The sequence below is a fragment of the Trachurus japonicus genome, chromosome 9 (assembly GCF_045865225.1).
Source record: "Trachurus japonicus isolate A0001 chromosome 9, Traja_1.0".
Lineage (NCBI taxonomy): Eukaryota > Metazoa > Chordata > Actinopteri > Carangiformes > Carangidae > Trachurus > Trachurus japonicus.
The window spans coordinates 5,675,017-5,699,572 of record NC_140915.1 but is presented as its reverse complement, the minus strand read 5'-3'; the positions used below and the strand labels follow the sequence as shown (position 1 = coordinate 5,699,572).

At 42.8% G+C, this 24,556-nt stretch overlaps 2 protein-coding genes across 2 annotated transcripts in view; both read left to right on the top strand.

Moving 5' to 3' along the window:
* LOC146980788 (GTPase IMAP family member 8-like) overlaps positions 1 to 24,556 on the top strand; it is a 49,390-nt gene that overhangs the window by 9,872 nt on the left and 14,962 nt on the right. The window lies entirely within an intron of this gene.
* Positions 10,718 to 22,202, top strand: LOC146980790 (protein mono-ADP-ribosyltransferase PARP15-like). The gene is made up of 3 exons (XM_085787935.1): positions 10,718 to 10,867; positions 11,760 to 11,934; positions 21,922 to 22,202. The coding sequence occupies exons 1-3, from the start codon at positions 10,718 to 10,720 to the stop codon at positions 22,200 to 22,202; spliced, it is 606 nt and encodes a 201-aa protein (XP_085644061.1).

Sequence of the window (24,556 nt, the reverse complement as noted above, 5' to 3'; positions counted from 1 at the left end):
GACTTTCACCGGTAAAACAGGTCGGAAAAACACGAGTGGGTTGCCTGGAACGCTACAAAGTCGTAAGTTGTGACTTGAAGCTGTAATTTACGATTTCAAAAGCCTGCCTGGAACGCAGCATTAGCGAAAACGACCAGATCACTCACTTCTGCTTTAACTGGGTTTCCATCCAAATGTATCAAAATTAAGAGCGGATTTTGTCAAAATGTGCAAAAAGCAAATGCAAATTTTTGCCAGTTTCCATTCGTTATTGTTTTGCAATTATTTGTTAGAGGAGTAGTGCACCATGAGATTACGTCATAAGAGAGCGTGAATGTATCCATGACGACAGTTGACACTCAACATCATGGACAATTGACCCTTCGCCAACTCCTCCCACAAACGGCTATTGTCCAATCCTACGTTAGCAACCGTAACTATAGGCCTGGCAAGCTTTCCGCAGTGAGTCATTACCTTGCTTTTGTGGACACATTTTGAGACTAAAAACGAAAAACATTTGTTTGTAGAGAAGGATGTTGTTGCTGCTGCTGCTACTACGGCGGTGGCGGCGGCGGCAGCAGCAATATAGAGATGTTCAGATACGAGCGGACTTTTTTTTCGACTTGAGCAAGTGTAAATATGGGGATAACCATATGAAATGACAGCTGTACTTTTAGGGCTTTTACCTGGGCTTTTAGGCGAGGGATCCTCCAGGCAGGGACTGCTTTCACTGACTGATACAGCGGTGGGAGAAAAAAAACAGCAGCCAAAGCTGTATGTGGTTCACAATCGCCCCAAAACTTGCAGTTTGACAACGTTTCATGACCAGTGAGATGACCTAAGTCTTCGTGGGTTGATAGACGGTAAAATTACCAGTCCTTACTGCTGCTCTGTACATTGTCCAGTCGTGTCGTTGAACAGATGTTTTATCCTCCTGCGTGAGTCACGTCACTGAAAACTATGAATGATCTTTGTGACTTCTTCTCTCTATTATCTCAGAACAGTTTATCCAGAAATTTGCTGATATTTCCTTTGAAATCGATACCAAATATTGCCAGGAGCATGGCTGGGAGTGAAAGCTTGCCCGCCGTAGCAACAGTAACCAAGGGGGCGGGGCTTACGCGAAGGGTCAATTTACTGGTGAACCTGTCGGCTGCGGCCACAAATAAGGTACACCAGCGTTGATGAGGTGCTGACAACAAGAACGACGAACTTAGAGAAGTGATGCCGCACACTCGTAGCCTTGATGTTAAATAGGCCTATAGGCCTATAATTTATTGTGTTATCGAACAGACACGGCCAACGTTTGGACCTGGAGGTCTTCATCAGGGCAAAAGAACAAAGCAAAGTGACTGAGTTTAAATAGATGCGGTTGGCGAATTGATGCGGTGGTTGTGTCCACACAGCCGGGTAGGTTTATGTGACATAAAGGGGACATTTCGGCGCAGGAGCGAGTGGAGCGTGGATGCGAGCCAATCTACTTAAACCATGCACGGAAAAGGGGAATGATAGGAAAGGTTTTTATAATTTATTGAGAAACAATGCCCAGATCAGCAATGCAATGCCAAAAAACATGTGGTTCATTTGTCCCCTCCAGTCACGTGTAAATGCAAAATAAGTGTTTCCATGGCACTTTTACGATACACGTTTATATCGATAAGTCTGAAAAACCACCTCATGAGAGCGTAAAAATGTTTTAGCGATATTTGAGAGATTTTTAAAGAAATTAAGGTGTTTCTATTGGTTACATGCCGCTATTTCGACATTGACTTCTAATTGTCGGAATAGCGGCATTAACATTACTTTTCAAGCGTCCGACTATTCCGACTTTTTTTTTTTCATTGTCGGAGTAGCGGCACTTTACTATTTTTCAAACATTCCGCTTTTCCGACATTGATTACATTATAGTCAGACGTGTCCTTCTGATTTTTTTTTTTTCATCTGAGACACAGTTTCTCATACACAAATACATAGGCTACTGAGACTGTTATTATCCTGTCACCTGAGTCAACGAGGTGCACGTGTCGTGTGTTTGGAGCTGACGAGAGAATAAAGAGTGAGACAACGCGGCCCTGAGGAGGAACTGTGAAGGACTCAGCTGCAATGGAAAATGACCTAAACCGAGTCCAGTAGAGCTGTAACTGTGTAGTGGAAAGGCGTTCAAAGTAATGGTAACTATCGTCCTGCTTTACATTGTTTTAACATAGGTAAAAGAAAAAAAAAAGATTTTCTGGGATAAAGGGGCAGATTACATAAGATTATTGATCTTTCTGCTCCCTTTTGTTGATATTTGGGAGGTTTTTGTTTTTATTGTATCCTGCAAATGCAAGATCATTTTTCTGACTGATTTATTGCCCGATGCCATGTATCTCGCTTTCTTTCCCCCGCCCTCCGCCCGTTGTCTTAGTTGTCACTTTGTAGCCGCTCCACAGAGTGCACATGGCTAGTTAATATGCACATGCTATATGGTTGTGTCTGGGCATTCCGGGGGCGGAATATGAGGTGTGTTCACGTGCGCACCATTCTTGGATCCAGTTTGATTTATCAAAGATAAATTGCGGATAGTTGTGCACGCACAGTTTGATAGATCTGAAAAAGGTGTAAATATTTTGGGTGTCTTTTCGCCGTAGTCCTAAGCAAAAAATTTAGTAGCAGCAGTTTTACACTGCTTACTTACAGTTTTGATAAATGAGGCCCAGAGCCCAGACGCTCACAGCTGCAGCTTCTCCGCAGCGCTGTCCGTGGATGCTGAAGGTCACAGGTTAACTTGACAAACAAACTGCAGCATAGTTCTGTTTGTTTATCATGTGTGTCAGTTTTGTTTGCGACTTGATACTGTAGTTTAGTTGTTGAGATTAAGAACATCACTCCCTCATCAAACCGGTGATTGGCATGCTGAAAAGAAAAAGAGAGAGAGAGACGCGCGTGGGTATCGCAGCTGTGTAAAAAAAAAAAGGTGATGTGTCGGAATAGCGATACCAAAAAGTGTCGGAAAACCGGCATGTCTAGATAGAGGGATGTCTAAATAGAGACATGTCGGAATAGCGGGATGTCTGAATAGCGGGGCGGACCTCGTTTCTCTCGGAGGAGACGTCTTTCCACAGCAGAGCTCCGTGTGAAACAGCAGGAGACACACAGACCGGCGACCCGCATGTGTGTGTGTGTATGTGCTGAACGTCACCCGCGATATTTTTTTTCAGTGGCTCGCTACAAACCTTAAACATCCCATAATATGTTCACGCTCTCTCAGCAGCGGTACTCAAATCGTCACAAGGCAACGAAGCAGGTTGACTCGCGTTGCAGGACAGCGCTGCACTGAGGCTCCCAAACGGAAATGATTGTTGATTGATTGATTGATTGATTGTTTATCCATAGTTTCTTTTTTTTCTTTCTTTGGGGGGGGGGGGGGTCTCGACGAGTTTGATGCCAAGGAGTCCGTGCACGTGTGGCTAAGTCTGGGTCAACAGAGAGAGACTGCGTTTACACGTGCCCGGCTATTTTCATAAACGGACATTTCACCCTCTCCGTTTATAAAAAACACTGCGTGCACACCAGTCCGTTTTCAGAAAACGTTTCGTTTACACTAACCCGTGTATATATGCCGTCAAGAGCATGCCAAACCTGTAGGTGGCAGTGTAGCAAGAAGCTCAAGCCCACGTTAGCCAATCAGAATCCCGCACATGATCCCGCATAGTAACCTGATAGCAGCAACAACAACAACAACATCACTTGCCCTCCTTGTGTGTAAAGTTTTAATATTTTTTCATGCGATAAAGTAACTGTTTAGATGCCAAATATACGGCCAGTTTATCCAGATGACGGCTGTTTAGTAGTTTGCTCCGATGTTTCTCGGAGAGGTGAAGCTTTTTTTTTTTTTCCGGAGAAGTGAAGCTCCACCTGTGGAGCAACGACCGGGACATCACAGAGACAGTGTCCGCTCTGCAATGCTGCTCGGTCGGCCAGCCTCTGTCGTCCTCCCGTGTGACAAAACTATCGCTAATTAACTTACCCGCAGGTTTTTAGAGGTTTACCACCGGCTGGTTAAATTATTTTTAGGAGATAAATGTTGGTCTCATTGATGAAATCTAACAGTTGTGGCAGTAGCAGCTTGTTTGAATGAAAAGTGAAGCTTCATGTGTGTTAACTGTTACTGGACAGAAGAGCAGCTCAGCCTCGGGACTCTGTACAGAAATCACCCCATTTAACGTCACATCAATAAATAAATGTTTTATAATGAACACATCAGTCTGCATTACATTTTATCATTATTATTATTTATTTATTTTATTAAGTTATGTAATATGGTTACGGTTAGACGTCAGAGTCTGACGTCGGCTACCCAAATCTCCGTTTTTCTCTGTTTACATGCAAACGTGAAAACAGAGTTTTCCAAAATCTCCACCCTGGCTGGAGTTTTTAAAAAGCATCGTTTTCAGGGGCGTTTTCTCCGTTTGCGTGTAAACGGAGGGTGCAAACGATGGTTAATGTCTCCGTTTTTAAATATAACCAGGTACGTATAAACGGGGCCAGAGGGTAGTTTTTTTTTTGCATTGGATAATACAGGTGCACTAATTATGCGTCACGTTGCTCACGATTCATCAGCCACTGATATTGGATCCGTCAAAGGTCTGAGACACACACACACACCGAGCGCGGTCTCGCCCCAAACATTGTAACATGGTAAACTCGTGCGGCAACTCGTGAAAACTTGTGGAAGGAGGCGCGACAAACAGGACAAACGGCCATTTCTGAACACCTTTAAGTCCGACTCTCAGCTTCATGCTCTGTGCGTGTTCACATCAAAGGAGGCGTTTGGCGTCATATGATTCTACTTCCACACGAAATGGAGCGACAACGGGCTGATTTCAGCCAAGACCAGCAGGTTGTTTTAATGGAGAGAGTAGAGCGATACAAAAAAGCTTGATCGCAGCCTGAAGCAACAGTGTTGCTGCAAATATGACGAAGAGAGGAGGCTGCTTTTAATTTCTGACAGCTCTACATAGCGCTGGTTATAAATACGAAGCTTTATCCAAAACAAAATAAACTATAGAGCAACAAGTTCTGTCATGTTAAATTGTGTTTTATATTGTTTTCATATATTTCACTGATCGCAATTATAGAACGCGAGTGTGTGTTTTATTGAAAACGAGACTGGGTGTGCTGTAATCTCATATTCCAAAGACAATACAAAGACCTTTTTAACTGTGCAAACAGCATAGACCTATTCAAGATTTGCGTTTGGGCAACGCCATATAACAGGAGAAACATTGAAATTAATTCAGGTTATTCATTTTTTGATTGAAATTATTTATTCAGTCGCATCACACAATAACATTATCGACACAAAACATTATCGACAAAATAGTGACTGAAAAGGCACTGGCAGAAGCATGATGCTTATATTAATGCCTGTCCTACATACCAAATTAAGCTACCCAGCATTTTTACCATATAAAACATAAAACACAAACATAAAACAACAACTAACAAACAAACAAGCTAATGAACAAACTAAACTAAACCAGAGGAAAAAAACAAACAAACAAACAACAAAAAAACGGAACCAATAAGGTTACCAGTATTTAAATATATTGTAGTAGATACATTTTTAAATAGCAGAGAAAAAACAAGACAACACAAGCAAGAAAACAAACAAACATAAAAGCAAAACTAAACCAGAAAAGGACCAGAACCAATAAGGTTACCAGTATTTGTATTCATGGCCACATCAAAGTGAAATGATTAACTTAACCAACTTTATCCATCTGATTATCTGTCCTGCTGCGAACGTACAACTTTTTTCAGTGGCCTCATGTAAAATAGCCTCATATAAAATGACCTCCTGACACTCAGCTCAACGGGTGAGCAGCGTATTCCCTCAGCTGAGCATTTGTAGGCGGAGACGCTCAGAGAGAAAGTAAACAGCAGCGGATCAACATGATCTCTCCCTCCGGTCAAACGCTCCGTTCTGATCCAGCTCCACTGGACTTTCAAAGTAAAGGTGACGCCAGCTGTAAATGAGTTACATTGTGAAACCAGGCAGCGGGGTCCGCCCGCTATTCAGACATCCCGCTATTCCGACATGTCTCTATTTAGACATCCCGCTATTACAACATCCCTCTATCTAGACATGCCGGTATTCCGACACTTTTTGGTATCGCTATTCTGACACGTCATCTTTTTTTTTTTCTTCTTTTTTTTTTACACAGCTGCGATACCCAGGTGCGTCTCTCTCTCTTTTTTTCTTTTCAGCATGCCTATCACCGGTTTGATGAGGGAGTGATGTTCTTAATCTCAACAACTAAACTACAGTATCAAGTCGCAAACAAAACTGACACACATGATAAACAAACAGAACTATGCTGCAGTTTGTTTGTCAAGTTAACCTGTGACCTTCAGCACCACGGATGAGCCGTGGAGAAGCTGCATCTGTGAGCGTCTGGGCTCTGGGCTTAGGGGCCTCATTTATCAAAACTGTAAGTAAGCAGTGTAAAACTGCTGCTACTAAATATTTTGCTTAGGACGCAAAAAGACACCCAAAATATTTACACCTTTTTCAGATCTATTAACACTAGAACCGCCAACATTCTAATCCCCCTTAAAACGCCACAGCGGTCTCCCAGACCGTCACGTGTAATTACATTGTTTCCAGTCGCAAACAGTTCTGTAAGTGGAAAAAATAAGATTTAATTTTTAGTAGTGTTAGTCCTTCTTCAAATTATGTTGTGTTGGGGTCTTGATTGGATGTGGTTGGGGGGTTAGACTGAGTGATGTTACAGCACCGCTTGTTGCACCTACAGCACACACTTCTGCCTACAGCTGAAAGTGACGCATCTGGACACGTGTGCTGCTCTCATGTCAAGAGTCATGTCGCTGTTCACTGGATTTTTATTTTTTCTAGGTCAGTTTGTTATCAACTCCAGTGTTTTACAGTTGTTCTACCTGGATATTACGTAGTTTAGGCTCCACGCCCACAGAAACCTGTTATTACCGGACTGGACAGCAGCCGAGATAATTAGGCTATTGTTACGTTATAATTCAATAATCATTATAAACGAGAGTGAGTAGGCTATATATATGGCGCTTTATATCTAACACAGACTAATCATGATCTAGTCTGTCCTGAGCCCACAAAATAAAGTTTGTGAAGTATCTGTGTGTCCGCGCACCTCCGTTACATCTGCACGGAGCACACGTCAGCTGACAGATGCGTATATCTGACAGATGCAGCTTACAATTTCCTCATCACTACCTGAGCCACCAACCGATCCCCCCTCCCTCACGTCCCGATGAGTCTCCTGGACATAGCCTATCCTGTATTCTGTGATTTTCCTTTTTCTTTTCTAACCGGCCTTTTTCAGTTATTGCCCGTATACACCCGGTGTCACGTTCATGCTCTCTCTCTTTCTCTCTCTCTCTCTCTCTCTCTCTCTCTCTCTCTCTCTCTCTCTCTCTCTCTCTCCTCATATAAAAATAAATATAGCCACATAGGAAAACAATAAGTGAAAAAAAGAAGCACGATAACTGCAAAATGGAAACATTGTAATAATTGCTGTGTGATCACAGCTGGACACAGCGATCTATAACTGCCGTTTATATGCAGCGGTCTGTGGGACCGCTGCTGGCGGTCCGAGGTATAATTGCTCAGAAATCGAGTGTGTTTCGTTTTGATAAGTTGTAAGCTTCAGAAACCATTAAACACATATATTTAGGAAAAGTCACGGACTGGAAGACCTGTAGGTTTAATGTAAACAAAGTAATTTACATAAGAAAAACGCAAACGGTCTGTGAGACCGTCTTGGCGGTTCTAGTGTTAAACTGTGCGTGCACAACTCTCCGCAACTTCTCTTTGATAAATCAAACTGGATCCAAGAATGGTGCACATGTGAACGCACGGCGGAGGGCGGGGGAAAGAAAGCGAGATACATGGCATCGGGCAATAAATCAGTCAGAAAAACGATCTTGCATTTTAATAAGCTACAATAAAAACAAAAACCTCCCAAATATCAACAAAAGGGAGCAGAAAGAAGAATAATCTTATGTAATCTGCCCCTTTATCCCAGAAAATCTTTTTTTTTCTTTTACCTATGTTAAAACAATGTAAAGCAGGATTTCCAGGATAGTTACCATTACTTTGAACGCCTTTCCACTACACAGTTACAGCTGGACTCGGTTTAGGTCATTTTCCATTACAGCTGAGTCCTTCACAGTTCCTCCTCAGGGCCGCGTTGTCTCGCTCTTTATTCTCTCGTCAGCTCCAAACACACGACACATGCACCTCGTTATCTCAGGTGACAGAATAATAACAGTCTAGGCTGCAGATCAGCGGGCGCTGCTGCCAGTGTGTTTAAACTTGGCGGGTTTGTTTTTTCTTCTCTCTTATAGGCCTATGTATTTGTGTATGAGAAACAGTGTCTCAGATGAAAAAAAAAAATCAGGACACGTCTCACTATAACGTAATCAATGTCGGAAAAGCGGAATGTTTGAAAAATAGTAAAGTGCCGCTACTCCGACAATGAAAAAAAAAAGTTGGAATAGTGGGACGCTTGAAAAATAATGTTAATGCTGCTATTCCGACAATTAGAAGTCAATGTCGAAATAGCGGCATGTCGGAATAGCAGCATGTAACCGCGACGTGGTGGGTGAGAGGGCAGGAGAGTGAGAGACACAGTCGGCGTTTGGACGGCCGGCGTGGCGGCAATTCCAAAACGGCATAGTGGATTATTTTTCCTGGTGGATTACCCTGTGGATTATAAAGGCCTGTTTGGACACGCACGGCCGGGCCCGTTTTCAGCCAAGCGGGACGAGGGGGAGGACTGGCGTGGTCACCTTGGCGGAGCCGCGGCGTCTCTCCCGTGTGGACAGTAGGACAAGCTCTCTCTCACTCACCCTCACCACGCGCCAACACACACACACACACACACACCTGCATGAACATTGACTGTGTGCTCGCGCACCCACCCACACACACACACACACACTGACATTGGCACACACAAATAGGCTATATGCCGGCACGGAGAGTGACTGTGCGCTCGCGCACCCACACTCACACACACACACACTCATTTCCACAGCTGGGACGCGGACTTAATGGACAGCGGGAGGGGGGAGGGCTTTCGGGTTCTGATGTTTTGTGTGTAATTGTTTATTATATGCCGACTGTGATGGGCGCGTTTTGAGTTCAGTGAAATAGGACTAAGACTAAGTAGTGACTTTGTTTATTGCTTCCCTGGACGCACCAGTAGCGCGAGCCTGCAGCAGGACGGCATTGTGCCAGTTCCCCTTATCCTTATTGTAAGGGAAATTGTTACAAGCTTATGACACGCACCTTCCCTGCAGATTGGCAGCTGACATGAGAACTGCATATGATTTAGGCTACTGTTGCGCATTTCCTTTTGCTGCTATAATAAACATTTGCTTTGTTGGAGTTCTAACAAATGCAGAAATACGGAACACGTGCGGAGTGATGCTGCATTCATGACAACTCGGAAATACAGGACAAAGCCCTATTTAATTTAAAAGTACGGAACAATTCTGTATTTTAAGGGATGGGTGGCCTATTCGTAACATTAAACTCAGGTGCATGGAGCACTGAACTCACAATATGATAGGGCTGTCACTTTTTATTCGACATTCGAATATTCGTTCGAATGTGGGGGGAAAAGTTCGTATTGGAGCAGTAATGACCTGCTCGATATGCAGGCTGCAGCAAAGATACTCTATTTACCGTCTTTGGCTGCAGTGCCCGGTGCCTGCATAGCGCCGCGGAACGTCCACCGGACGTGGAAGGGCCGCGAACAGCCGAGAAGCGGAGCCAGTTTACTTTCTGTGCCCATATTAACCGCTGGTGTGGTGTCGCGGCGTGCACCTCCGCGGCCGGCTCGCGGCGTGCAGCGTCTGGTCTATTTTGTGCCGCGAGCAATCGCGTCAAGCTGGGCAGGAAGTCAAACATGAAACAACGAGAGTATCCGGTCAATTTTCAAAATAAAACACCGCGACTGTGTGTGCTGCGGCTGCGGCGGCGGGGGGGGGGGGGGGGGGGGGTTGGGGGGGGTTAATATTCGAATATATCCGAACGAATTACGGGTCATTCAATAATCGTTCGAACCTCATTTTTCTAAAAACTGACAGCCCTACAATATGATAAGTAAAACAACATACACAGCGCAAACATGCTAATGCAGCGTAGCACTCGAGCCCGGGTCGCCAGCTGAGCAGCGCCGTCGGAAGGCCTGTGGTGTGTTTTCTGTTTTGTTGTTGTGTTTTCTGTTTTGCTGTTTTGTTTTCTGTTTTGCTGTTTTGTTTTTTGATTTGTTGTTGTGTTTTCCGATTTGCCATTGTGATTTGCACTTAAGGGCCGCCACTGTATGTTTCTCTACTTTGTATTCAGTGAATGCTGGTATTTCCATCAAAGGTTCCTACTAAACTACACAGAAGCTTTAGTGATGTCCCTAACTTGTAAGCTTTTTTGCTAGGTGTGTAAATGTAAATGTAAAAAGGAAAATTCAGGTGTGTACCGCTTACCTCTGTAGCCGTGTCTAAGGAAGAATGTTAACAATATATGCTATATTTGATGTTGTTCCAGCAAATACAAAAAAAAAATTTTTGCAACTGCACACGAAATGTAAAATGTTAGAACTGTAATCTAAACAATTAGATGAACATGTCCCCATGGAAATATATATTATATCTGTATGTTCCCTTTTCCTACCTTTAAACAAATGTTCCTGTTGTGATGTTTGCAGATTACACTGCCCTGCCTCGACACTGGGAGGCCATGGAAGGCGACATTCTGAAGCTGTTTCCTCTGGCAGTAGGATCTAAAGAATACAATGTTGTGGAGAAGGAATTCAGAAAGGGCTGTCCTACTCAAAACATCATCAGTGTACGGCCACTATCTGATTGGTTAAGCTATTGTAGCGGTTTTGGTACTCATCCTTGCGTTGTGTAGTTTTAACATACGAGTCAGACCTTCACCGTTGGCAACCTCGCCGTTTATTGTGCACACATGAACTGACCTGGCAGAGAAATCCACATTTACAGTCAGTCCAGCTCTTCTTTTCTCACACACACACACATACACGGCAGGGAAACAGCAAAGTCCGACTGCCTAAACATTCTCAAAACTAACATAAAATAACACAAAGCGTACCTGGCAGAGAAATCCACATTTACAGTCAGTCCAGCTCTTCTTTTCTCACACACACACACATACACGGCTGAAAAATGTAAAACGAAAGGAAAGTGCAGGTTAGCTACCACATGTAACCATAGCCATGTTGTAAACAGAAATAAAAGAAAAACACAGTCAACTTTATATGGAAAAGGACGTGCTCAACTGTTCGGGAGCTATATGCTTAAGAAATACAACTTAAACCACCCCTTAGCATTGAAAATAAAGTAATTAATATGAAACAATAGCGGAGCCCGTAGCTTGTGCACCTACCAGGGAAACAGCAAAGTCCGACTGCGGCTACCCCCCGGGGTGCACGACCCTAATCCGCAGGGGTGATGCATTTAATTACCATAGGAAAAACAAGTTTTTGTGTTGTGTGGTGAGTTTTTATGGCAAGTGGAATCAAATTATCTTTTAACTCCGTTACACTATAATACAATAGCACGGGTATCTGGGATATTTTGGTTTTTGGTCATTGGGTGATAGGATGAAAACAGGATTAGTCCTAAGATCTAGTCGTAACACAAAGTAGAAAACACATTAAGTCAACAGAGTGAAAATAATTTACATAACAAATAACATGTTATAACTCTTTTGGCAGATTGAACGAGTCCAAAACACGACACTGTGGCAGAGTTACCAGCTCATGAAGAAACAGCTGGAAGTGAAGAACAAACACACCAACAACGAAAAGCAGCTCTTTCATGGCACTGAGTCCACCTGCATTGATCTCATCAAAAAACAGGGATTCAACCGCAGCCATGCAGGAAAACACGGTAAAAGTTGCAACCTGCAATGTACTCAGTTAATGGCACCTCACCTTAGAATCCTTGTGTGACAACAGGGGGTTTTAATTCCTGGAGATTGATCAGAGGCAGCCAGACATGATGTGATAGGCAGAGAGTCTAAAGGGGAGAAGGTTTTGTGTTTGAATGTGTGGCGCCAGATACACAAGAGATGTGCATATATAGATATCTATAGAGTTTATGACTCATCCTTTGTTATCCACTAAAAGAAGACAGCATGGACAGAGGACGAGGCTAGTGGAGGGTAGGGGTTTCACCGAATAGTCGAATATTCGACTATCAAAACCACTATTCGATAGGGGTGTGACGAGATCTCGTCCCACGAGATCTCGCGAGATTAAACTCGATGATATTTCTCGTCGCGTTAAAAATCTGTCCCGCAAGATTTTTTTTTTTTTTTTTTAATGTTAAAAAATGTAAAGCAGGGTTTGCACCATAATACATCCATGGTTTGCACTACCAGTTACCATTACGTTGCACCCCTTTCCACTACACAGTTATAACTCTACTCGACTTGGTTTAGGTGCTTTTCAGTCACAGCTGAGTTCTTCATTCCTCCTCAGTAAAAACGAAACTTATCAACCAGCGCATCCAGCGCTAATTAACCACTCTGTGGCGGCCGCGACTCTCTCTCTCTCTCTCTCTCTCTCTCTCTCTCTCTCTCTCTCTCTCTCTCTCTCTCTCTCTCTCTCTCTCACACACACGGGCACATGGACAGGTCGCATTGTGACAGTAATAAACATATGCGCTGACCGTCCGACGTGGGAGGGAGGGAGGGAGGGAGGCGGGGGGATCCGAGTAGTGAAATGGCACTGAGGGGGGGGGGGGGTTGTTGCCACTACTTAAAAAAATCCTAGAGGAAACACTGCACATAATATTGTTTGCACTTGAAAAACAGAAATAAATATTTAATTGTATTTAACTCATTGAGTGCCGCGCTCCTTTCCAAAGTTTTAGTCAAGTGTACCGGCAATTTAGACCATTTTTGACTTTTTATGTAGAGCCATAGTGTATTCTATATTATTGCCACCAACACATACTGTAGCTCAATTGAAAGGTTTAACTTTATGCTTCAAATGGCCACAAACCGTTTGTTTCTACGTGCCTCCGTTCCTGAGAAAACTCAAGCTAAACATGGCTGGGTTTCACCAAAATCCCTCCTTTTTTTCTAGAAAAGGAGATAGAGCGTCTTTTATGAAAGGTGCGCTGTTTGTGTCTGTCGCTCTTCTCACACTCGCATTTCTGGATCAAAGGGCTCGTATAAGATAAATATATACAACAATTGTTGTTCTATTCACAAAACCACCATCGGGGGCGCCACTAAACAACAATAACACAGACGCGCCGTGCCGTGTCACAGCCTCTCGCCGCGGAACGTGAGGGTCTCTCGGCCAGCGCAGGTCCGGAACACCGGTCCCACCGGTGGTCGCGGTCTGTCTGTGGTACGGGTCGGTGCCGGCGGTCTGCTTTGGCCCAGAGACCATCAGATTTTACCGCGGGAGGACTTTGGGGAGGACACGGTGTTGCTCCAGATGAAGACCGGGCGGGACTGTCAGCTGAGAGCTTCCTGTTTCTGCTCCGAGCTGCTCGAGCAGCTGGAGCAGAAGCGCAGGTGAGAGCGGAGCAGCTGCTGCATCTGCATGCAGAACTCCGTTTGCAGAAGCTGAGTTATGATAAAAAACTTCCAGATCATGAGCTGTCATGTGACTTTGATCGTCATCTATTTCCCCAAATTTACATATAATGTGTATTAAAGTGTCTATTTTCATAATTTAAAAAAAAAAGCAAAAAACAAAAAATCTCGTTTTTGGCACTCAACGCATGGGAACGAAAAACGAGAAATTACGTGGTTGGCACTCAATGAGTTAATTTATATTATCTTTTATAAATTTTTGTTTTAGTTTCAATTTGTGGAAGAAGTAATGTATTTAAAGCTCATGCTTACGTCATGCATGTAAATAGTTACAATAAAACATTTCAAAATGCAAGTGCAACTGGGTTAAATAAAAGTCTGTTGGTCCAGTTATATATTTTGTCATTGTAGCTTTCTTAAAATCTCGTCTCGATCTCGTGAACCCAATCTCGTGTCTCGTCTCGTCTCGTGAGATGAGTGTATCGTCACACCCCTACTATTCGACGCTGTGAGTCATAGTCGAGTATTCGCCTTTTCCTTTTTTTTTCTTTTTTCAAAAGCCCGGTGCTGTAATAAAGCCGTGGAATGGCATCTACATTAATTCTCTACAGCAGATATGCAGCAGGGGGCGCTGTGGTCGTGTGTGAGACTAGTGTAGTGCTTGTGGTTCCCAGAATGTATTGCGGCCGGTGAAGCCAAAGCAGCTAAAAGCTGCTAAATCAAAGCAGCTAAAAGTTACCGTGGTAGCACTGTTAATATGTCACTTTATTAAGTTTTAATATTTTTTCATGAGAGAAAGTAACCGTTTCGATCCTTAATGTGCGGTTAGTTTATCCAAATGACGCCTGTTTGGACATTTACTCCGACTTTTTTCGGATCAGTGAAGCTCCGCCTGTGTGAGCAGCCACCCGGGAGTCACCTTTCCCAGGCTGCAGAGCTGGTCGGCCGCCTGACGTCCGTGACGACAATCGCTGATTAAAGTACCCGCAGGTTTTAGAGGGTTACCGCCGGCTAGTTAAATTATTTTTTAGGAGATAAATGTTGTTCTCATTGATGAAATCTAACAACTGTATCAGCAACATTAGTTTGAATGAAAAGTGAAGCTTCAGGTGTGTATTGGACAGAACAGCTGCGCTGTTACCCGGGGCTCTGTATGTGCAAGAATCATTTACATTTACATTAATAAATACATGTTTTACAATCAGTCAACATGACATTTTATTTCTAAATTCTATAGCATGTAACAACGACCGAAGGTGGATATAACTTATGTTAGGCTATATGGCTATTTAGAGCTGAGGAGTGTCCGACGCAGCTCTGCTTATGACCGGCAGATAAAAAAATATTTATTTTAGAACGTGTTGAAATGAATAGCAAATAATAGTGAGACTTCCTAATGTATAAAATATTAAATACATGTAAATGCTTATCCACAATGGATGACAGCGAATACATTGTGTATTTATGACAGAAGTAAACGGTGTAGGGATATGGCTGGCAGCTGAGGTGCCTTATGGATTAGGAAAAAAAAAACTGGCGAATATTCGACTATTCGTCGACTATTGGGAAGTATTTGGCGAATACTAAAATCCAGTATTCGTCAATGCCCTAGTGGAGGAGAAACAAAAAATTGATTTATTGAAAAAAAAAACAAATACAGGAACTCACACAAAAGCATGAATATAGAAATCCTCAGGACCAACAGGGGAGGAACACAGATAACCCAACAAAGGACAATGGGGAAGAAACCGAGTTTGAATAAATGAGGAAAGGAGACAGAGGTTGTGCTATCAAAACACAGGTGAGACACATGAGGTAATCACAGGAGGGAAAACAGACAAGGCATGGAATTTCAAAATAAAACAGGACATTAACTCTTTCGCGACCACACTAATTGCTCAGCACATCCGCTCCGGACCACATGTTTTTGGCTATATGTTTACCTTTTTTCTCATGTCGAAGCGAACTCTGTACATCACCTAGAAATAAACGGTTTTCATGTGGTTGAAGAGTGACTTTCCAACGTGCTCCTCGAAAAACGGCGAGTTTTTCCGCCATTTCATTTTGTGAGTATGAAGGAGAAGAAGAGAGCAAGGTTTCTCCAAAAACGGAGCTCCCACTCTAGTTTCAGTATCAAGTTTCAATGCACTTTTGTGTCAGGTGGCAATCCGCTCATTTTACTGGTACTCTGCAGTGTGGCATGTCTCCCAAATGATTTTTTATTTTTTTTATTTACAACTTTATTTATCATTTTTCAATATTGAAAACATTCAGGTAATTGTTTAAGTATTTCTAAAAAAAATGCGCGTATCGTTTAGGGATTTTTTACTAAACGTTTACAGTTTTATTCCGTGTAAACGTTTACACGTGTACAAGGTCACACCCCTATTAGGTTGTACCTTTAGTTAATGTGTTTTCTTTTCTCATCATCATTATGATCACATATGGCTTGAGCAAATAAATGAGCAAATGAGCATTAATTCTCCGCCGGGCCGCGGCAGCTGATTTGAGAACCTAATGTGGGTTATTCAAAGAATTGAAGTTGAACAGCTGTAAAGTACTGTAGGGGGCAGTGCTTTTGCCGGGGTCCGCCCGCTATTCAGACATCCCGCTATTCCGACATGTCTCTATTTAGACATCCTGCTATTACGACATCCCTCTATCTAGACATGGCGCTATTCCGACACTTTTTGGTATCGCTAGTCCGACACGTCATTTTTTTTTTTTTTTTACAGCTGCGATACCCAGGCGCGTCTCTCTTTTTTTTTTTTTTTTCAGCATGCCTATCACCGGTTTGATGAGGGAGTGATGTTCTTAATCTCAACAACTAAACTATCAAGTCGCAAACAAAACTGACACACATGATAAACAAACAGAACTATGCTGCAGTTTGTTTGTCAAGTTAACCTGTCACCTTCAGCACCACGGACAGCGCTGCGGATGAGCCGCGGAGCTGCAGCTGTGAGCGTCTGGGCTCAGGGCCTGGGGCCTCATTTATCAAAACTGTAAGTAAGCAGTGTAAAACTGCTGCTACTAAATTTTTTGCTTAGGCCTACGGCGAAAAGACACCCAAAATATTTACACCTTTTTCAGATCTATCAAACTGTGCGTGCACAACTCTCCGCAAGTTCTCTTTGATAAATCAAACTGGATCCAAGAATGGTGCACACCATATTCCGCCCCCGGAACGTCTAGACACAACCATATATGGTCAGCACATGCATATTAATTAGCCATGTGCGCTCTGTGGAGTGGCAACAAAGTGACAACAAAGTGACAACGAAGACAACGGGCGGAGGGGGGGGGGGGGGCGAGATACATGGCATTGGGCAATAAATCAGTCAGAAAAATGATCTTGCATTTTAATAAGCTACAATAAAAACAAAAACCTCCCAAGTATCAACAAAAGGGAGCAGAAAGAAGAATAATCTTATGTAATCTTTTTTCTTTTTTTTAACCTATGTTAAAACAATGTAAAGCAGGACGATAGTTACCATTACTTTGAACGCCTTTCCACTACACAGTTACAGCTCTACTGGACTCGGTTTAGGTCATTTTCCATTACAGAGTCCTTCACAGTTCCTCCTCAGGGCCGCGTTGTCTCACTCTTTATTCTCTCGTCAGCTCCAAACACACGTGCACCTCGTTAACTCAGGTGACAGAATAATAACAGTCTCAGTAGCTGCAGATCAGTGTGCGCTGCTGCCAGTGTGTTTAAACTTGGCGGGTTTGTTTTTTCTTCTCTCTTATAGGCCTATGTATTTGTGTATGAGAAACAGTGTCTCAGATGAAAAATCAGAAGGACACGTCTGACTATAACATAATCAATCAATGTCGGAAAAGCGGAATGTTTGAAAAATAGTAAAGTGCGGCTACTCCGACAATGAAAAAAAAAAAGTCGGAATAGTGGGACGCTTGAAAAATAATGTTAATGCCGCTATTCCGACAATTAGAAGTCAATGTCGAAATAGCGGCATGTAACCCCTTTTGCCTGACAATGAGAAGGCTACTGTAGCCTACTTAAAGCAGAAGTAAGTGGTCCGGTCGTTTTCGCTAATGCTGCGTTCCAGGCAGGCTTTTGAAATCGTAAATTACAGCTTCAAGTCACGACTTACGACTTTGTAGCGTTCCAGGCAACCCACTCGTGTTTTTCCGACCTGTTTTACCGGTGAAAGTCACTATAACGGCCACTCGTAACTTCTGACCCGTGAACTCGTACCAGATCGAACTGGTACCACTTCACGGTCGGAAAAATACGAGTTTCCTTGAACGCACCATAACAGTCCTCGTCCCTACGTCGCCACATTCACGGCGTCCCTTGGCTGCACACACAGCCCTGCATGCCGTTCCCTCTCCTCATTGGATAAAAACTGTAGGATACGATAAATGTTTTCCCCTCGGCTCAGAGCAGAGCAGGGGGACTGACAGACCCGTGTTTCAGTCCAAACACTCTATGTAAGTGATTGCTGTCGGAAGATATAACTATTTAAGTCTTATATTAACACAAATATATCACTTACTTCTGCTTTAAGTGAAGTATCTACATACGGCACAGCGTGTGGGGGTGGGGGGTAGATCCAGTGGTTTAGTCTGCGTGATACGCCAGTATACGCCCTATACTCGCTAGATTTCGTTTGTTTTTACCTGTTTCCATTGTCAATCCTATAAGCAAATATTTATAGCAGCAAAAGGAAATGCGCAATAGTAAACCCGCATTAGATTCTCAAATCAGCTGCCACTCTGCAGGGACAGCGCGTGTCATAAGCCATTGGAGACAAATATGTACACAAGCAGCCTGGAAGTTGGTGCCTAGGCCCGGCGGAGAATTAATGCTCATTTGCTCATTTATTTGCTCAAACGTGGAGCCATATGTGATCATAATGATGATGAGAAAAGAAAACACATTAACTAGAGGTACAACCTACTGAGATTCGAACCCATACTAGCGGAGGACTCTGCTTACTGAGGGAGCTGTTCTACCAGGGGAGCTATCAGTCATAATGCTCTCATGTGTCTTATTGATCACCGCCCCGCTGCTCCAGCTGACACACATCAGTGTCTGGACATACGTGGTGCTGTCGTGTCTTCAACCTAAAAACGGATCTATATGAATTTTTTCGTTGAGTAAAAATCCTCTCTCAATTATGGAACTGATAAGAATCATTTCTTAAATGCTTGTATGGACGTTGAAACTTCTGTAGGCTGTGCGTAATTGTTTCTGCCTCCACTTAGCCCTGGCTGCAGCGAGCGAGGAAAATCACAACCTCAGGGTCTTTGACGTGTGCACAAAAAAAGACCACAGTTAAACATAAAAGCAAAACGAAAACAGATAAACATGAAATGGGAATATCACAGATAAATACAAAATACAAAGAACAAGACATTTAAAAGGCTTCATAGTGAGTTGTTGATGATGTTGATGGCGGATGAGATGAATGATTTTTTTCACTAAGTTTGTCCTTGCTAGAGGGACCCTGTAGGGACTGGCTGAAGGAAGGAGTTGGGATGAGGTGTGGAGTGGGTGAGGTATTATTAGCTACATTCTTGTATTTAAGCAACAACGGACAGAAACATAAATCAGGCAAATCTGTCCATTCCCCGTTCATGGTCACTGCTCCCTGCTGTCGTCCTCCTGCTCACAGATGCCACCTGGTGGTTGTTTTGGCACATTGCCGCTTCTCATGAAAACACAATTGATGCTCCACTAAATAGCCGCGTGATTCACGCGATTAGGTAAACCCAAACCACCATCAGGCTTATCTCTCCAGACTTGCCTTCTTAATACGTGCAGGTTTTTTATTCCATATGAACGAAGAAATCAGGCGATCCAGCTGGGCAAAATAGGATTTGGGGAGAAAAACAGGAATCATTCGAAATAAATAAAGAAACCTGGGCATTACAGTCATCTTCACTGCATTTATCCGTCCTGCCAGTGAGAATGGTAGTTTCGACCACCTATCCAAGTCAGTCTTGGTACGGTCTAAAATTGACCTGTAGTTGTACTGGAAAATAGCCTTAATTGAGCCTGCTATTTCTATTCCCACGTAAGTGAATTTATCATTTTGAATTTTGAAAGGGGAATTTTCATACGTTATCTGTTTTGCCAGATCATTCAATGGAAATAATAGAGATTTTGACAAATTAACTTTATACCCTGATATGCTACTGAATTTTTGCAACCAATGGAGAAGGTGGGGCATGCTCTCAATTCGGTCTGATATTTGCAAAAGCAGATCATCAGATCATCATAAAGCAAGGTTTTATGATTTATTGTTCCTCTGGATATACTCTTAATCCTGTCATCTGATCTAATAGCAATTGCCAGTGGTTCGATTGCGATGTCAAACAGGAAGGGCGGCAGGCAGCAACCCTGCCTTGTACATCTGTGGAGCAAAGAATATTCTGAGATCAGGCCATTTGTCCTGACAGCAGTCATAGGTGTTGAGTTTAAAACTTTGATCCACTTACAAAAAGTAGGCCCCATTCCACATTTTTCTAAGGTTGCAAAAAGATAGGTCTATTCAATTCTATCAAACGCCTTTTCAGCGTCAAGGCTTAGAATAACTTAAAGTGGAGCTGAATCAGCCAGCCAAATACACATAGTTCATTAAACTGTTTTCCACTGTACTTAAAAATTGTCACACTAACACATGAAATGTAACCATGAAGGAGAATTTTTAAGTTTAGTTTGACGTTTTGCATTAGTTCTTTAGCTAGTGCGCAACCATCTTGTCGTTCGACAGTCCGTGGCGTCACGGGGTTGGTTGCCTCCGCTGGCTGACAGCCACAGACAGTGAAAGTGAAGGACATAGCTACAGACAGAGACGGTAAAACATGAAACTGTGGAGGCACTGGATTAGAAGAGACACAGTTAAGACCACTACTGTGTTGTTCCTTCTGTGACAAGAAAAACACCTCTGTTTTCATTAACTGCCGCTAATAAGGAGCCGCAGCAGCAGCGGAGCTGTCAACAAGACTCCTCTGCTGATCTCGGTGTGATCATTTCTTACAGCATGTTTACATCCAGAGGAAAATTCTGATCAACCCTGCAAGTTGATCATTCACCGGATCAACCGACAACAACCTGACTTTACTCCGACAGTTTTCAGTTTTGCTGCCTCAGCCCGTCCTCCCCCGACCGGCCCACGTATTCACACCGTGATAAACACCAGTCACCGCGGGGTGACTCATGATTCGCAAACCTACTGCACACACAGAGAACTGCTGCTGGGGAAGCTGTTACTCACTCACTCACTCATGATTCTCTGCACCAGAGAACTGCTGCTGCAGACGTCATTCAGGTTCACGTACTGTGCTGAATGTGGCGCTGTGTCACTCACTGCCTGGTGTACTGCATGCACAGAGCTGTGTAGCGTCATGTTAAGTGAATGTACTGTGCACAGAGGACGTGTTGTAATATTTGCTGTAGTAATATTTACTGTACTATGCACGTCCCCCTTTTTTTTTTTTTGCACCGTCCCTTACGGAGAGTGGGGGGGGGTGATTCAGTGAACTAATTTTTTGAACGACTCATTTTAAGGAACTGATTCTAGTGATTCAGTACAGTCAAAAGAACTGCCGATCCCATCACTACCATGCACCTTACCTGTGTGGAAGCGGAAGGCTGCAACCAGGAAGTGGGTGGAGCTCAGTGCCAGGGAGCAAGAGGAAGAGAGGGGGGGCTAGGGCCTCCCTATATGCCCTCACTCCCCTACCTCATAGGCCAACCAACTCACATCAATTGACCCTTCGCGTAACCCCCGCCCCCTTGGTTACTGTTGCTACGGCGGGCAAGCTTTCACTCCCTGCCATGCTCCTGGCAATATTTGGTATCGATTTCAAAGGAAATATCAGCAAATTTCTGGATAAACTGTTCTGAGATAATAGAGAGAAGAAGTCACAAAGATCATTCATAAGAACCTCCATACCATCATTCCCACTCACTTGTTGTTTTAATGTTTTTTTATGTCTGTCCTGTCTTTGTTTGAACTAATCTTGTATGTAAAGCACTTTGGTCAACATCTGTTGTTTTTAAATGTGCTCTAGAAATAAAAAATGACTTGACTTAACTTGATTGGGCGTAGGCAGAACTAGACATGAAGGCATCTGATTGGTTTTTGCTTTTCGGAGCGAAAAGTATGGATTGGTCAGAGTTTTTTCAGTCTTGCAGCTGCCACAGAGGTCTGATTATCTTTGTTCCTTTTTCTGAATACAAAATGTATCAACTACTCTCAGGATAGAAGGACCATTTCACCCAGTATAACAAAACGTGTTTCTGAACAGGATTACCAACCATAACTCTAATGTGTTTATTTTTGCTGCAGGAGCAATATATGGTGATGGTTGCTACTTTGCTGTGGACCCTGCCTTCTCGCTAGACTACGCCACGGCAGACGCCAAGGGGCACCAGCGCATGTACCACGTCAGGGTCTTGGTTGGTGACTACACCGAAGGAAATAAAGGAATGAAAAGCCTACCTCCAAAAGGCACTGGGAATGCTGCAGATCTGTACGACAGTGCTACCAATGATACTTCCAACCCAACCATCTTTCTAGTCTTTAGTGACATGCAGGCTTACCCAGAATACCTTATCACATTTACATAAAATAAAATGTGTGTTCTAAAAATTAGATTTTAAATAAAAAATCGCAATAGCTTAAATACTGTTTAACTTTTTTTTTAGGTGTTGTATGCAAGTGCCAGTGTTAGTATTACCAATTGTTTACTATCTCCAGTGGTGGAAATCAAAGCCAATGTCAGCTCTTATTTTACTTTTGTTTCAATCACTTAATTTCTTCCACAAAAGTTAGCGTGCTAACCAGCTAGCCTGGACACGTTCCATATTGTTGTATTAATTAATCTGTTGGCCTTCTACTTTTATTCAAACTAACGCTTCAAATATTGGATGGATAATTGTTTGTCAGATATTCTTGGTCCCCAGAGAATGGATTCTCAGACTTTTTTTATCTGGTGCCTTCATCAGGGCAAAACTAAATTTGTCTGACACTTTGCACATTAGAATAGAATATAATAGAATATACTTTTTTAATCCCTTGCGGGAAATTCTTTCATCACAGCGCTCCAGTGCACAAAGGTGAAGAATATTATAGCAGAATAATACAATACAATAACGTGAGATAAATTACAAATTAAATATTACAAAAATTACAAAGTTAAATATTACCAGAATTACAAAAGTTAAAAACTGCAAGAATAAACCCCAAAAAATGCCCCTCCCCTCCCCCCATTTTAACAGTAAAAGAAAATATAAGCATAAAATAAATAAATCTCTGTTGAGGTGATATTGCACCTAGAAATAAACTGAGGCCATAGTGAGCTGGTGTATTGCACAGAAGAACTGTACAGTTTAATGGCCACAGGCAGGAATGATTCTCTGTGGTGCAGCGTGGTGGAATGAGTCTCTTGCTGAATGTGCTTCTGTGGCTGGTCAGCACGTCATGGAGAGGATGGAGAGAGTTGTCCAGTATGGACCTAATCCTGGACAACATCCTTCTCTCTGACACTAGTGTCAGGGAGTCAAGCTCCTCTCCAACAACATGGCTGGCTTTGTGGATGAGTTTGTTAAGTCTGTTGGCGTCCCGCACCCTCAGTCTACTGCCCCAGCATGCCACAGCGTAGAGGATGGCACTGGCCATCACAGACTCATAAAACATCTGCAGCATTGTCCGGTAGATGTTGATGTCTGACTATTTTTTTTAAATACTTTCCCATGAAATTTGATCAACACAAATTTTTGAGAACAGGAAGTTGTTAATGACACTGTAACATGTGACCATGTTCCTGTAAACTTTACTGCCTTTTAATAAAGTTTTGTATCTGAATTCTGCCCAATCTGACCACTTCATTTTCATTGGATATTAGAATGAATAATAAGAACATCTTCATGATGCTTACATGGAGTATGGTGTACTGCACAATGTTAGACTAAGCAGAGGATGTTGTTGTGATGCCATGTAAAGCCCTTTGAGACAAACTGTTTGTAAAAACGGCTATACAAACAAAATTGCCTTGCCTAGTATTAGACTATACCTGAAATCCTTAATTCCTGCTGCAATCAAAATGCACAATGCCATTTGTTAGGCTATACACGTTTACTTTTTATATAATTTATATCATATTACTTTAGGTTATGTGCTGCTGGACGATTTGAATTTCCCTCCTGGGGATGAATAAAGTATTTCTATTCTAGTACATGTATATTAACAGTAGCCATAGTAGAAATAACATCATGTAAGTAAGTAAGTAAAATTTTATTTATATAGCACTTCTCACAGAGAAGACTCACAAAGTGCTTCACAGATACATAAAAAATACAATCATCATATTATACAAAGTAAATAACAACAAAGCAGCAGCACAATTGAAAGAGACGTACAGCAACACAATACAATACCCCCTTATTGAAATGCCTGCCTGAACAGATGTCCCCCATGTACAAAACAAAATAATACTAGTTAAAGCAGAAGTAAGCGATCCGGTCGTTTTCGCTAATGCTGCGTTCCAGGCAGGCTTTTGAAACCGTAAATTACAGCTTCAAGTCACAACTTACGACTTTGTAGCGTTCCAGGCAACCCACTCGTGTTTTTCCGACCTGTTTTACCTGTGAAAGTCACTATAACGGCCACTCGTAACTTCTGACCGGTGAACTCGTACCAGATCGAACTGGTACGACTTCACAGGTCGGAAAAACACCAGTTACGAGTTTCCTTGAACGCACCATAACAGTCCTCGTCCCTACGTCACCACATTCACGGCGTCCCTTGGCTGCACACACAGCCCTGCATGCTGTTCTCTCTCCTCATTGGATAAAAACTGTAGGATCCGAGAAAAGTTTTCTCCTCGGCTCAGAGCAGAGCAGAGTGACTGACAGACCCGTGTTTCAGTCCAAACACTCTATAGAAGTGATTGCTGTCGGAAGATATAACTATTTAAGACTTA

Bases quoted from the DNA above. Each gene is read 5' to 3' on its own strand.
- LOC146980790 (XM_085787935.1), top strand. From the start codon at position 10,718: ATGTTTGCAGATTACACTGCCCTGCCTCGACACTGGGAGGCCATGGAA. The intron at 10,868-11,759 runs GTACGGCCACTA...CTCTTTTGGCAG, and splicing joins CTACTCAAAACATCATCAGT to ATTGAACGAGTCCAAAACAC. The intron at 11,935-21,921 runs GTAAAAGTTGCA...TTTTTGCTGCAG, and splicing joins CAGCCATGCAGGAAAACACG to GAGCAATATATGGTGATGGT.